At 38.7% G+C, this 15,106-nt stretch overlaps 1 protein-coding gene across 1 annotated transcript in view; it reads left to right on the top strand.

Moving 5' to 3' along the window:
* The window catches only part of poc1a (POC1 centriolar protein A), a 36,718-nt gene extending 32,621 nt beyond the window's left edge, over positions 1-4,097 (top strand). The window contains exon 11 of the mRNA XM_015402349.1: positions 3,173-4,097. Coding sequence (XP_015257835.1) covers positions 3,173-3,283 — 111 coding nt within the window. The 3' untranslated portion in view covers positions 3,284-4,097. The remainder of the gene's footprint in view (positions 1-3,172) is intronic.
* The last annotated feature ends 11,009 nt before the right edge of the window (positions 4,098-15,106 follow it).

Below are 15,106 nucleotides of genomic sequence, written 5' to 3'. Positions count from 1 at the left end.
CGGTCTAGTTCTGTGTGAACTACCACTCGTTCTGATGGCGGTTTTTTGCGGTTTGGTAATTTTTTTTTTAATGTTTTTTAAGCTTTAGAAATTAAAAATATTGTTTTCAAAATGTTTTGTATAGGGAATAAATAGTTTTGACTGTTAAAGAAATGCTAAACAACGTTGCCTGTGATGACGTCACGAGTACGCTTCTGCTCCAATACACATACGTGCTTGCGTGCTCGCGTTCTCGTCAAGTCCGATCTTCCTGCGTTCTCTCCAAGAACGGACTTGACGAGAATGCCAGTAAGTACTCGCGTTCTCGTGAATTGAGAAACGCCCAGTGTTAATCCAAAGTTAACAGCTACAGCTCAGCCATGTAGAGCTGAACCAAGCACATCTGAGTAAAATGCTGATGCAGGTAAACATGCTTTCCAGTTCTGCTATATTGTTGAAAACCAAATAAAATGTTATTTTCCCCAATCTCCATATACCGATCACTGCAGTTTCAAAAACTTAAGCCACATTTTCCCCCCCATGTATCCAAACGTCAACCTTACACCTTCCTGCGATTTTAAGATTGTCTAATTTGATATAAAAATCCCTTTATATAATACTAGTTTCTATTACAGTTGTGGATACTCAACATATATTTATAAAAACATAAAACATATCCCAGTTCAAAGTCGCCTGGTTCTGCTCCTTAACCATCATTAAAAATTTAATCTATGAGATCTGGAGATGTTTGCTTGCTCCGATGGACTAATATAGTCACTGAGGAATGTTGGCTGAGTCTTCTTTGGTTCTGAAACATGGCCGGAGCTTTTCCACAAAGCTGTCTTTTGGGTTAGGCTAAAGCTGAAGAGTATTTGTAGGTTCTCTGCTCTGTGCAGGCCTTCAGGACCAATGGCTGACACCACCTGGACATGGTGACTTATTGCAATTCAGTCTCTCCAGATGTGTCTTCACTTGACTTCTAGTGACAGACTGTTTAAAGGCATCAGGAGCTGCACTAGCATCCGGTTAAGCAAGGAGGCAGACATTTTTATGTTAGTGAGGAGGCTGATTAACCCAGTTGCTTGGGGTGGCGCTATCTTTTAAGAGCTGTGATTGGTTAATACAATATCCAAACAAAACAAGAAATGTATAACAAAAATACAAAAGTGGCTGTGTGGCGTAAAAGACCTACCCCAATAGGGTGCTGAGGCAGACATCCAGAAGGTCCTCCAGAGGGCAGAAGCAGGTGGAGGACTAACACAGGGACAGCTATATTCCCCATCCTAGAGAACAGCAAACAGGGGCCCCGAGCAATTCCCCAGCAGTCACAGTGCAGCAGCCCCAGAGGGCTACGGTAACAAGGCCATAGGTTCTGATGGCAGCCAGCTACACCAGAGCAGATCCAGTACAGGTCCAGACATCCAAGACCCAAGGAAACACCACCCCCAGCACAGCCCTGACAAATGTCGGGCTTCTCGGATTGTCATGCAGCAAAATATGATTAAATTCTATTTTTGCCTGAAACTGGAGCCAGACCTCAGTCAATCTATGCAAATCACATCACACAAACAACAAACTGCACAATCAAAGCATCCATATTTTCGATAAAAATCTTTTCCGATAAAAAATGCAAAGAATTAAGACTTTCTCACTAATCAATTAAAAAGGATGTATTTATTTATATATATATGTGTGTATAGATATCCATTGCACACATTAGATTCAACCATAAGCTTTATAATAAATGTCGATTAACAAAACATAAAGACAAGTAAATTACTCCACGGTGAGATCAATAAAGTCAATCGATCAATTAAGCATTAAATGCACCAATATATTCAGTTCAGTTCAATTTATTTATATGGCGCCAATTCACAACACATCATCTTAAGGCACTTTACAGTTAATCAGATTATACAGGCAAATTGATTCAAAGTTTTCTATCGAAGGAAAAGCAGTTGATTGCATTAACTCGAAGGCAATCCCTCACACTAAGCATGCTTGTAGCGACAGTGGAGAGGAAAACTCCCTTTTAACAGGGATAAACCTCCAGCAGAACCAGGCTCAGTGTGAGCGGGCATCTGCTGAGGCCGACTGGGGTTCAAGGAGACAGAAGCAGAGATACAAAAGGCAACTGTAAAAAGCGGCCCCATCCAGGAAACACACAGCCAGGCAGACAAGCTCCGAGCCAGCTCCCATGTCAGAGGATGAAGAGAGCACATCCAGCCAGTCACAGTCAGAGAAACAGGTCTACACTGAAAAACAGGCCAATCTCGAACATCTATAAACAAAGGTGTTGATGGCAGCAGAACAGCTGATTTTTCTCCAAGATGGTGTCACGGCCAAACAGGAACACCAATATAAGCTACAAATATAACCTCTCTGCACTCAGTGTAGTCCCCCACTGTAGAACTTGTGAAAATATCATAGTTGTTTTAAAACCCATAGCATTCATTGTGTTGGTCTAACTTCTGTGTTTATGACTTACTTTTTTTGCATAATCTGTGCATGTGTCTTGAAGCACCTCTTTTTCCTGCAGTCTTTTTCCTCTCTTCGGCAGTGCGGACATTTTTTCCATTAACGTTGGATTTCTGAGCTTCCTGCTGACCGATAACATACGACCAGCTGATTTTTCAGAACATCTCCGGTTGTCTATTATTCAGGACAAATTCAAAACCTTTGGCTTTTAATACAATACTTCAACCCTTTAAAAATGTAATGTTGAAAGGATTAAACATGGAATCAGTTTCATCACAAAGTGTTCTTTAAAAATAAGACTTACAGGCTTCTTTTGATAAACAGATTCAGATAGTTTAGGACCAATGTGCTGAAGTAAAAACCCACAACAAATCCTGTCAGTGTTGGATGGAGCTCAGAGGAAAAGTATGTTATACTGTGATCTCACTACCCACACATGTCAGCCTTGTATCAGAAAACCACTTTCTTGTGTTGTCTGTGTGGACAAACAAGACAGGCCGCATGCCAACAGCAGAGACTTGCATTGCCATCTCTGGGAGCAGGTTTTTAAAATCAAACAACTGGATTGTCCTGCAGGCACAACCTTCTATTTCAAACATGGGGATACATTACTCTCATATAGTCATTACTGTCACTCTGATACTGTACAGCCCCCTCTAACATTCCCCTTATCTCTCATTTGTCTCCTTCCTGCCCTCCATCTTTCTACATTCAGACTGTTTCAATCCTGGAGCAGCGGCTGACGCTGACAGAGGACAAGCTGAAGGAGTGTTTGGAGAACCAAATGGAGATTGGACTCCATCTCCAAAATCGAGATGAGGCCTAGAAATGGAGAAAGAAGTTAAGCAACTGGTCTGGAAGGAAGGCAGCCGCATCAACTCTGTTGTTGGAAAAGAAAAACATACACCAATGCATTAAAAGCAAGGATTAAAAACATATGTAGCCCTAAAATGCAGTCATACAAGCACTAAAACCATTCTACATTCCAAGGCTTGCTGCTGATGCACTGGTTATTTCGCTCACAGATATCAGAGGTGTAAGGGTTGAATATTAGAGAAGTTCCTCCCCAGCAGTGCTGAGTCTGCAGTCTGTTTTCTGCTGACAAGGGACTTGTCACTGTGTATATGTGCATATAAATGTGTGCATACAGAACGGCAGCCTGTAGTGCTGTCGACCTATACTAGGGCCTTTAGTGTTGCATCTCAATTAGCCGAGTAAAAAGTAGATTAAATGCACTTCAATATCCAACAAGCATGAATCCGTTTTTACGGGCCCATCATACATCAAGCATAGAAATTACAGAGCCAATGCCGTGCCTTTTTATAAGTCTGCTAATCAATGCGGTTTATCTTGCCTCATAAAATCCCAAGAAGAAACAAAGCCAGCATCCGAAAAAAAACATTCGAAAACTGTCCTGCGTTTTTAGGAAACTGCATTTTTTTAAATTTTACTTTCTCATTGGTTAACAGTAAGTTTTGAATTTGAGCTGATTGGGATGGAAAAGTCCCAAATAAATAATAGAACTTGTTTCTAAATTGTTGACTGTGAGAAAACAGGAAATCCAGTCTAATTTTTTTCTGTTTTATTTTCTTGTCTGAACCTTTTATTCTGTAATTTTTGTTTTTCCACTCTAAATAAAAGTTTTATACTCTAAACCTTGGTTTGGAGATTCTGGTTTGTGTTCTCTAACAGTGAGTGCATTGTATGAAAGAAAGTGTTTCTGAACAGCTGCCAGATTAATGAAGTCAATGCTTAGATCCTCAACGATGCAGTAGTTAGACAAAGGATGGCTTTCCTGCTCTGACTAGAAATAAACCCATAGTTTGTATTAGTCCAAAAATCCATAGATTTAGGAGCCAGAGTAATTTTCCTTAACCCCGAACACTGGTGCTGGATTAGTATTTTATTAGAAACTTGAAAGTGAAGTTACCCAAAAGTTGTGCATAGACGTTCTTATGGAGCACACTGAGCTAATAGAAACATTACTTTGATTTTCATTCATTCCTGGGTTGGTTTATTTTCTTTTCAAGAACTGGTAATGCGATTATATGTGTGCTAGGTTGGTGTTTCAGACTGAGTTTCAGGCAGGGGGGGTGGTCTGTTGTTCAGAGAGAAGTGTGCAGCCTAACAACATGGAGAAAATATTAACAACTGTTTCTTTAAGACCCGAAGCTGCCTCTGCGCTGATGGAAAAAGAAGAAAACAAAACCGGAATTCTGGAGCTGTGCTGCCGGGCCCACTCTCTTCCTTCCTGTCTGGGGCCCGCGGACTCTCTCTCTCTCTCTCTCTCTCTCTCTCTCTCTCTCTCTCTCTCTCTCTCTCACACACACGCACACACACACACAATCCACTCCAGCCAGAGAAAACAGCTCCCTTAGCTGTGGGCCTCAACCAGACGGCCTGCCAGGAGCTCCGGCTGAAGGGGGCTGAAAGAGAAAGCTCACTAACTGGTGTGGGTGTGTTAGAGGACTTTCATATGACTGTTTCTGTGAGGACCGGGGATCAGTTTACAACATTGAAGTTGGGGGGATACAGTACAAAAACATCTTTCTCTGGTGAAATTATTTAAGATTTTAAGAGGAAATTTCCAGATTTCTCCTATGATTTCTCACCTGTTTGGCTGTGAATCGTCATCCTCTTTGTCTTGCACTTTCAAAGTTTCAGTTTAGCCCATAATAATCTGTGAGTTTCCAAGTACTGATTAATTTTACTCTAAAATACCTAAAGTCCCATAGGCATCAACTCTGTCTTCTTCAAACACATTTCTCTCAAACTTTTTAAATCACAAGTGCCACAAATAAACAGATTGATTAACTATTTTTGTTGTATTAGTATTTCATTAAAAGATAGTGTCTGTGGGTGAGAAAGAAAGGAGAAGAAAATCTGTGATGCTGCCTGCTGTTATGTGCAGTTACTGTGTGGCCACACGTGTGTGTTGGAAGGGGGGTTGGTTATCCTTTAAGGAGAACATCTGGATATATTTTCACTGGCGCGCTCTGGTTGAAGCTACTTTTGGCCTCTGTGTGTGTTTGAGTTCAGTGTGTCAGGTCTTTGCACTCCCTCTCTCTTTTTTTTTAAATTGTGCTTCCTCGAACATTATGTTATACTCTGACCATCTTATGCAATAGAGATAACACACAGCCACTTCTGGCTGGATTACCTCTCTACAGTATGCAGTCATGGCTTATTCTTAGAACTACAAGTTAAACTGGCTTTGGTCTTGTACTTTGAACTGGCTAAAACACTAAAATGGATATTTTGCAATCGTGTTAGTCAACACGTAATAAGCTAAGTGGAAGTTGTGGTTTTCTGATGTATGTTTGTGCCTTTAGACACATTTCTGAGTAATAGAAGTTAAATAACACAAAATGACGCAGAATCCACGTACCATCAGTTTTGACATAGAAAGGTTTTTCTTGAGAAATATGACAATATTCAGCCCTGCTTAAAAAATGGAGTAAAAAAAGTTCCTAACCATGTAAGCTTCTGTTTCACTTTGTTAGCTATAAAACATGCCATTAACTGAAGCTAAAGTAAAATCTAATATCTGAAAAGTAACTTAAAGTATTGGTTTCATACCAAAATATAAAACGATAAGAGGTTTATTAGTGGCTAAAACCAAGTGATCATCTCTTGTGTAGTTCCCAACTCCTTAACCTTTTTGTTCCATTTCAACAAACGTTAAAGTTTTATTTGAATATTATGTTAAACAAAATAAAAATGACACCCAAGTGATAATTGAAAGAGAAAAGTCATATACTAGATAACATTTTTTTTAATATTCAGCCTGTTTAGTCTGATACCCCTAAATAAAATGCAGCGCCTTTTAGGCAAAGGCTGTATGTTCCATTTATTCTTGTTATTTATTTGGTAAAGGCTTAGGTTTATTAGGGATAGAACAGCATCATAAATAATGAGGAACAGGTAAGAGATAAAGTATATAAATATAAAGCAGGGTTAGGTCTGTAGATAATATATTCATTCATTCATACTTTGCAGACAGAAGAATCACGCTTTGGGGTCACTGGTCCCCTTAAAACTAAATCTGACATTAAGATTGAAATCCTCAACACTCATGGTGGTTCTAGAGAGGGGCCAATAGGGGTCAGTGCCCCTACAAGACAAATTCAGTTTCTTATTATGTTTGCTACCTTAGTTTTATTTAAACATTGACTTAAAAGTCAAGGTGTTTCACTAAGTCCCATGTTGAGATAAGACTAATTAATTCAATTCAGTTTATTTATATAGCGCCAATTTACAACACATGTCATCTCAAGGCACTTTACAGTTCAACCAGATCATACAGTCATATTGATTCAAAGTTTTCTATCTAAGGAACACCAGTTGATTGCATTGCAATTAACCATCCTTATGTAGGATTGATTAACTAACTTAATACATTAAACATTGAACTATTCCCCTGTTTTTTAGGTTGAGTGACTCCATGACTCCCTATTAAATTTGGTCTAGAGCAACCACTGACTTTCACCAATGGGCCCTGCCATTGCTTATTTTGAAGCTTTGCTTGATGATGATGAAGATTTTTATTTCATTATTATTTTTGCTTTAAATCTGTGCTCTGAAAGCTTAGTGATTTGACGTCCTTTTAAGATTCTACATATTTCCCTAAATGTCTGAAAACTTTCCACTTTTTTTCCTGAAGTGTGTCATAGATCAGACCTTAATTTGTCTTAATATTTCTGAGAGGTTTGCCATTTAATCCTGCTGACATCTTTCCAGTGTTAGGTTTTTATGTGGGTGTTTTTTCTGGGATCCATACAAAGGCTTTTGATTTTTTTTTACTATTTAAACTCCCACTAAAGTCTTGTAAGTGATACTAGCTCCCTCAGTAAACTGTTCCCCCTTTACATGCATAAGATGAAAATGTTGAAAAGACATAAAAGCAATCCAGCTTTATATCTGGTTCATGATACCTTATAGAAACTTGAGCCTTTGTACTTCTGCATGTGTGATCAAGCCTTCCCTTATCCTCATCTCTTTCTCCACCCCTTTTCTTCCTTGCTTTCTGCTACCCCCATGTTCCTCCTACATTTCCCCCCTTTTAAACCAGGCCCTGCTTGAAGGCTGAGGTTTGGCGCCTAGCTTCTCAAGCCCACGCAGCAGCTTCTGATTCAAAGCCCTCTATTACATCCAGCCCTAAAGGGTCAGGATCTTGTTCCTCTGCCTCTGCATATATTCTACAAGAGCTACGGTTTCTGGCTGCTTAAAGGCGATGTGTTGTTGCTGTCAAAGCAACATGCAAAAAAAAAAGGTTATACAAACTTTCAGGTGTTTAAAGGTGAGCTAAGGGTTTAAAATAATGACCTGCTTCACAGCGGCCAAGCCCATAAAACAAACCCGCTGATAAGCCTGGAAGCACCAACCTCCTTCTTAAAGCCTCGCCTTTAACCTTACCTGATTCTGTTAAGATTCAACACACACCCATGATTTAAGGCAGCCAACAATAAACCGTGCCTGCTAAGTTCACATTGACTTCCAGGGAAGAAGTTTTTTGTTCACAATGACTTCACCGTCCTACATAATCACAAATCAAACATCACAAATTTAGTTGTTACAATTTTAGATAAAAGGAAGTAATTAATTTAAATTTCACTTCAGATCAGATTGGAATAACCCTCAGCAGAAGAAAACACTACATAAAAGCAACTGGTTCTTTTTCATCACCAAAATATTTATCTGTTGATTGAAGCGCACGTAACAGCAGCTTTTACAGAATTTCTGGATTAGTGTTTTTTTTACATTCACAGATTCATTCAATTTATTTTTTTCTCTTTGTTAAAACATCTTAAGTGTATATATATATATATTTTTTTTTTCGGATTATGCTGTACCTAACTAAACAGAGACAGTGGCCATTTAGTACCGCTGTACTCTGAGCTTGACATCTGCTCCCCTACCAGTCCAAAGGAGGAAGTTAGCTTTTTGGGGGAATGGAAAATCCCTTTCAGTACTGCCGATGAGACCCCAAACTATCAGCCTGTTTCCTGCTTCATCCTACTATCACCCATACACAAGGAGGAACTCCAAATTGGATAGGATAATTAACCTTTTCCATTGAAAAACCTGACTCATTTCCTAATGCACAGCAAAAAAAAAAAAAAAAAACAACTGTCATTTTCATTGTTCTGTAACAAAATAAAGATTTGAAGATCTCTCAAAACTTCTTCATATTCAAGTCAAAAACAAAAAAAGACATGTTATTCTTGTCTCTTTAAAGTTTACTTGGATTATTTTTATAGCTGTATGATGTTACAGCCTCGTATATAATTTAAATTTATAATGAACAGAGGAGCGTAAAAAATGCATTAAATGTATGCAAGTTGTTTATTGTTCCGGCATAAACATAACAGCAGCCTTACAATGAACATGTCCCTCATCCTCTCACTACTTATTCTCACTTGGTACACATCTGTGTCTATTTATTGTCAGGATTAACAGAATATTGGGTTAACTGAAACTTAAAGTGCAAAATCCCTTTTTTGGTTGTGTTACCATAACTAATAAATGTGTCGATGGGGCTGTTCCACAACATTTTTTGGTCAGGGCAAACTTAGCCGAAACTTAGGGAAGAAAAGGGAAAGAGACGGAGGTCAAAGTGTGATTTGGCCATCTTTGACAATGTGTCTTTATGGCCCTGTGTGTAAGCTTTCACTGTGATCCAATAGGGTGAGGTTTGTGGTTTATGTGCCACAGTGTGAAAAGGAGAATGATAGAGAGGGGAGGACTAAGTTGACATACGATGAGTCACCTCAGTGGTTTTACAGCCCTACCTGAATAGGTACAGTGTGTTTGTTCTGCAGGGCGATCAGATACAGTAAGCTGGGTCTTTTTTTAGGTTGTTTATACAAAAGACTTAAGTGTCTAGTGCTGGGATTGATTAATTGTTCTTGAAAACTGTGAACAAATGAATTAAATGAGTTTATTTTTCAGCAATAATCCAATCTGAAAGCAGTAGAGTCATTTTTATGGTGGATTCCCTTCAGTTAGCTCTTGTGTTGACAGACTGGTTCATACACCTTATTCATAAACAGCTTGAGGCCTGCCAGGGCGTCCTCGGCTGAGATATTTTTATTTTATGGCTGCCCCATCTTTTGATCTCTATGTAATAACACTAAACCATGTTTAAATACTTTAACGTATTCTCCAGTCAGATGTTTTGTTTGAAATGTCCAATAAAAAAGACAGGGAAACATAGAATTTAAAGGAGCCATTATTTCTTGTCTTTGCTTTATACCTGTATAGTTTGTTCATTTAACATTACATTAGTATTGCATCGCAACCACTTTTTTAAAAAAAGAAAAACAAAACTGTCAATGTTAAAATCTTTAGGGGTTAACTAAGACCCCCCAAAAAAAACAATATCTATTTTAATATTTGTGAGAACAAAGCTCCCTGCCACACCCTCCGTGTGTTGCTTCTATCATAAACCTCTATGGTTTACTGACATCCTTCCTGCCCTTTATTCCACTTACTTTTTATCATGGAAAACAAACAGTCAGATGCTTTTCACTAAATATTCAAACACTTTCTGTAGAGCTAAGTTTCTAACTCATCTAATTATTGTAATGACGAGTACTGTTCTGTTAATGAACCAGGTAGGATGATGGAAGGTGGTCAGAACAGCTATTTGTGACTTCTCCAGAGTGGACAGATTGACAGTCGTCTTCTGGCTTTACCCCTGCTGTATTTCAGGTCAGGTTGTATTTTATTTTAAGGTACCAGACTTCCCTCGCCCTAGTAAAATCTTGAACGCATTAGGCCAGATCAAGGTGTGGCCACGTCAGAAGGGATGTACAGAAACTGCAGTGCGTTCAAGGTCATTCCCTCAATCCCATTCCCAATCCCATCAGGAAAACCTCCAAAAATATTAATCTGATCCAGACCACTTCAGAATGGCGCAGAACTAATGTCTTCTGAGCTCTAACATAATGGAACTCCTCTCTTTATTGCTCATATCAATACACCGCTGGACCCTATGAAGAAAGCTCATTTTTACAGAGATGGGGGCTAGAACTGAGACTGGAACAACATCCGCTATTGCTTTGGACTCAGCTCAATCCAAAAAAACTCCTACATTGGTGAAGATGTGACCTGACTTAATCTGTTCATTACCTCTCATTCTGTTACCACTCATTAACAGCATCCAAGATAGCTAAACTTCTCTGCTTGGGGCAGATATAACCCTTTTTCTGGACGTAACAATCCAGATTTTTTTTCATTTCTGCTCTACTGTGGGTCTGTTTCATGGGTTTAGTGCTACTGGGACTTTACTAGCAAACCTCTAAACAAAGGCACTCGTTAAGGCGTTATAATCAAATGTCCAAATCACCTCAGAGCTCTACACCTCAATTATGGAGTTTCTTTAAAAAAATTTTAGGGGTAACAATGCGTCATTCCTTAGTTTTACGTTGTTTTCAGTTTAAGATTCTGATAGTTTTCAAAATCCTAAAGCAAAATGTTTCAAAACTTTTTTTCTAAATGTTTGAGGAGAAATCCATCCTGTGTATCGGTGCTGCTAGGTTCACTGATAATCAGCATTTTAAAAAGCGAGCTGTGTCCTTCTCATGTGTTGTCATATATGACACAAACATATTCTCAACAAACAGGCAGTCTTTGCTAAGAAAACAATCAGCCATGAAAAGTGACAAGTTTCAAGACGTTGCCATTATTTATTGAAAGTATTTGTCTGGTTTGAAAATAAATGAAGGGAAAATCGTCATTTGTTTCATACCTTGAATTGTGAATGAAAGTTCATGTTGCTTTGAATATTAAAGTATATAACCTTCAATAGTTAACCTTATCCATTGCCTCTGGTTCTAGGTAGTGGATTATTTTACTATAGGTTTAACATAAAAATTTCCATCAGCTCACGTGGAAGATGGTAAAAATGGCAATAGTCAGTCCCCCTGTTCTAGTCAAGATAAAAGTAGTTTTTTTTTTAGTTATAAACTACAAAGAAAAAATAAGTGTATTCTTTTTTCACTATAAGATATTTATCATGCATAGTTTAAAATGGTAGGATACAGATATATAAGTCTGGGTCAATAAAATTTAAAACCATACCAAAGAAAAGTTTTTAAGCATATTTCTTTGGTTTAATATATGTCTGCAAAGAGGGAATTAAATATGTGCTACAGAAACATGTAAGAGTTACAGGTTTATTTGCATTCCTCATTAATCTAGTGTTAATGGTACCGAAATCCAAGAAAAGTTTAATATTAAAGGGCCTAGAAAGACTGCATGTGATACATTTCCTAAGCCTGTTTCATACATTAAGAACCTGAATGTTGGAGGGTAAAGGAAGCAGGAGAGGAAATGCCATCGTTTGTGTGGGAGAGGGGTGGCCCCTTCACTCAATCACCAAGGTAAGTGGGTTTAAACCACAGTCTGCTGCTTTAAAGAGACCACAGACCAAAAGGAAATCTGGTCTGCAGAGATCGTTTGTTTAAGAACTTCGAAGAGAAGATAGATGAGCTAATACATTAACTCCTCTGATTTATTCTGAATAAAGAATGGCAGATTCCTTGAAAAGAGGATGAATTACATCTACATCTGCTGTTTTAATGAACAAGTACTTTTCATACTGAGGACATCAAATTAAAATTCCTTGCTGACTGTCCTGATCACTGTCTCATTTCCCAGTGGTATGAGCTGATTATCTTCTTCATAAACGTTCAGTTTTAAGGTAAAGTGTGTAATAATTACAGGGGTTTACTGACATAAATGTAATATATTATCTATATGTATGCTATTTATTATCACTCATGAATTGAAAGTCTCAATCTTTATGTTTGCCTTGGATTAGACATTGCTATTTATAGTTACAGGACTGGGTTTGTATTTGTAAAGGCAGACATCTTTTGTGCTACGGCAACACAGAGCTGACAGATTAGTCACCATAGAGATCATAATAATGAAAATTGAACTCTATTAATCTCACAGGGGAGAAATTCACCTCTGCATTAAACCCATCCCCTTGGGGAGTAGTGGGCTGCCACTGTGCAGCGCCCAGGGAGCAGTGTGGAGTTACAGTAAGGGTCTTGCTTAGGGAACCAGAATGCAGGCTGTTAGAATCGACCCAGGTACTTGCAACCTTCTCAGAGCACAAGTGCACTGCTCTGGTTTGCTCTTTGCATCGCTCATACAAGCTTACTTTCCAAAAGAAGATTTGCAATTTCCAATAGGACAATCTTACGTAAACATATCACCAGAATGATTGAGAATTAGGAGGACCAATTATTTTGATGATCCACCCAGAAAAATAACATCCTCCACTATACCTTTTAAGACAACAGTGTTGGAAAAACATATGGATTTGATGCTGCGATCTAATGTAAATAAACCTCTTCATCACTTCATAAGATGGGTAAAGTGGACGTTGCATGACGGCCTCCGTATTGTTGAACAGGAGAGACAATGTTGGGGCAGTTCATGTTGCTGCAGTCTGACCATTACATGTTGCTGAAAATTGCACAGTATTTCTTTTAATTGATATGTGTTAAATTTGAATGTATTAGTCTCATCTAAGGTGCAAATCGTTTGCGTCTTATAAATAGTGTCAGGTATTTCAACCTTAACTTAATTTCAACCTTCCATCTGCTACTAGCCTTATCAACAAGGCCCAGAGATCCTGTGACACTGTCACTGCCTCTGCCACTGCCTCTGTGTATATAGTACATAGCTATATACTATATATTGTATATAGTATATTGTATTTTTTATATTGTATATAACTATAGATCCTGTATTCTTTATATATAAATATATAGTTCGTCTGCACTATTAACACCAAGTCAAATTCTTTGTAAGTGCAAACCTACTTTGCAATAAACTTTATTCTGGTTGTGATTCTCATTCTAATTAGCAATGGCTATGTTTCTTTCATTATAAGAAAAGGTGTATGGTTAGAAGCTGGATTCATATGAATACATTCAGCCACTGGATTGTTGAAGTCGTAAGAATATGTGTATACACATATATCAATGAAAGATGATAATTTGGTTTAGTAATGAAGTGAAATTGTGGGAAAAAAACAATCGCTTGCTCAGAGAGCCTGTTGTTGTCCATGAACGGAGTGGAAACACAAGAGCCTCAAAGTTTAAGCATGTGTCCGGGTGTGTGTTTGTGTTTGTGGGTAAGTCACTGGAGGGGATAAAGAGCCATTGTCTGCAGCTGGTGCATCCCCCTACTCCTTCTCTGTGCAGCTGTGAGGAAATCAAACGCTCTTCTTTTCCTCGTCTCTGCCTCTGTCACAACCTGCTGATGCCTTATTAGGTCATCCATGGTGATGTGTAGTGATGGTTTGTTTAGAGTTGTAGGCCGAACGCCAAGCTGTTACATATGGACCAATATCCTACATGGCACCACCGTGACGTCCGACGTCTCTCTGAAATATAAAAACATATATCTTATATAACTTTAATATTTGGATATACTCTTCCATTATTAAGAATGTTAGGACACTTATTGGTTACAATAAGAAAGGACATAAACAGGCCTGTGTGCCATCTGGCAGTAGTACTGAAGAACTATCAGAAAGCTGACAATTAAGGCCCTTACTTAACAGAGTCCAACTGTCCTGAAATGCGATGCGGTAAAGCGACAGCTTGGCATGGTCAAAGACCAAACGATATCCGTTAAATAAACCAATCTACAGAATTTTTAAATTCTAGTGAATCTCAGAACCTCCTATCAGAACATCAAGAAAAAAGAATATTCCTGTTCCTGCCAAACGCAAACAGGAACACAGCATCAAGGTAAGAAATATTTCAATTGGATATATTTGTCAGAACTCATAGGCTAAAGCTTTTTCATCGGAATGAGTGTAAAATAGACACATCAAATGCTATTTAAATAGAAAGTACATTGTTGATGAGCTCTAAATATTAAATCTGATCTTTAGTCTTCATGGTTTTAGCAGATGTGGCAGCAAACTGCCCAACCCAACATGCTCTGTTCACTTTATTTCCGTCCATATTAGGGTCTCTGGTTTTTTTTTACTGTTTTACTGGTGTGAGTGAGCTTCCCGTTACAGATCTTTGCTAGTGGCTGGGCTGACCCATGTTGCTGCACACCTGAGAACACTTCTCAGTCAAGATGACTAGCGTGTATATAAGGAGGCAAAGGATCATGATTAGCTCTGATAGTATTCCAGCCAAAGACCTAATTAAAGGAATATATTCCTTGTAATAGAAGTTCTTACCTGTGTGTAGCAGTTCTCAGCCTTCGTCACCCTGCTTTTCCTCTCCCCAGCACAATGTTTTTTTGCAAGTATCACACTAAGGTGGACCTTTGAGGTACAATCTACAAAGCCTGCTAACTCGAATACTTGCAGATCCAAGCAACCTCTCCTTATCTCCCTCCATTTTTCCATTTTGCGTCCACTTATCCTTGCTGGGGTTGCGAGGGGTGCTGGTGCCTATCTCCCGCTGTCAATGGGCAAGAGGCAGGGTACACCCTGGACAGGTTGCCAGTCCATGGCAGAGCAACACTGAAACAAACAGAACAAACAACCATACCTGTAAACACTCACACCTAAGGAGGATTAGAGAAGCCAATTAACTTACTAGTCGTGTATATGGACTGTGGGAGGAATCCGGAGTACCTGGAGAGAACCCACGCATACTTA

This window comes from Cyprinodon variegatus, unplaced genomic scaffold, assembly GCF_000732505.1.
Source record: "Cyprinodon variegatus isolate N-32 unplaced genomic scaffold, C_variegatus-1.0 Scaffold34, whole genome shotgun sequence".
NCBI lineage: Eukaryota > Metazoa > Chordata > Actinopteri > Cyprinodontiformes > Cyprinodontidae > Cyprinodon > Cyprinodon variegatus.
Note: the sequence above shows the minus strand (reverse complement) of the source record. Positions and strands in the feature narration are given on the sequence as shown.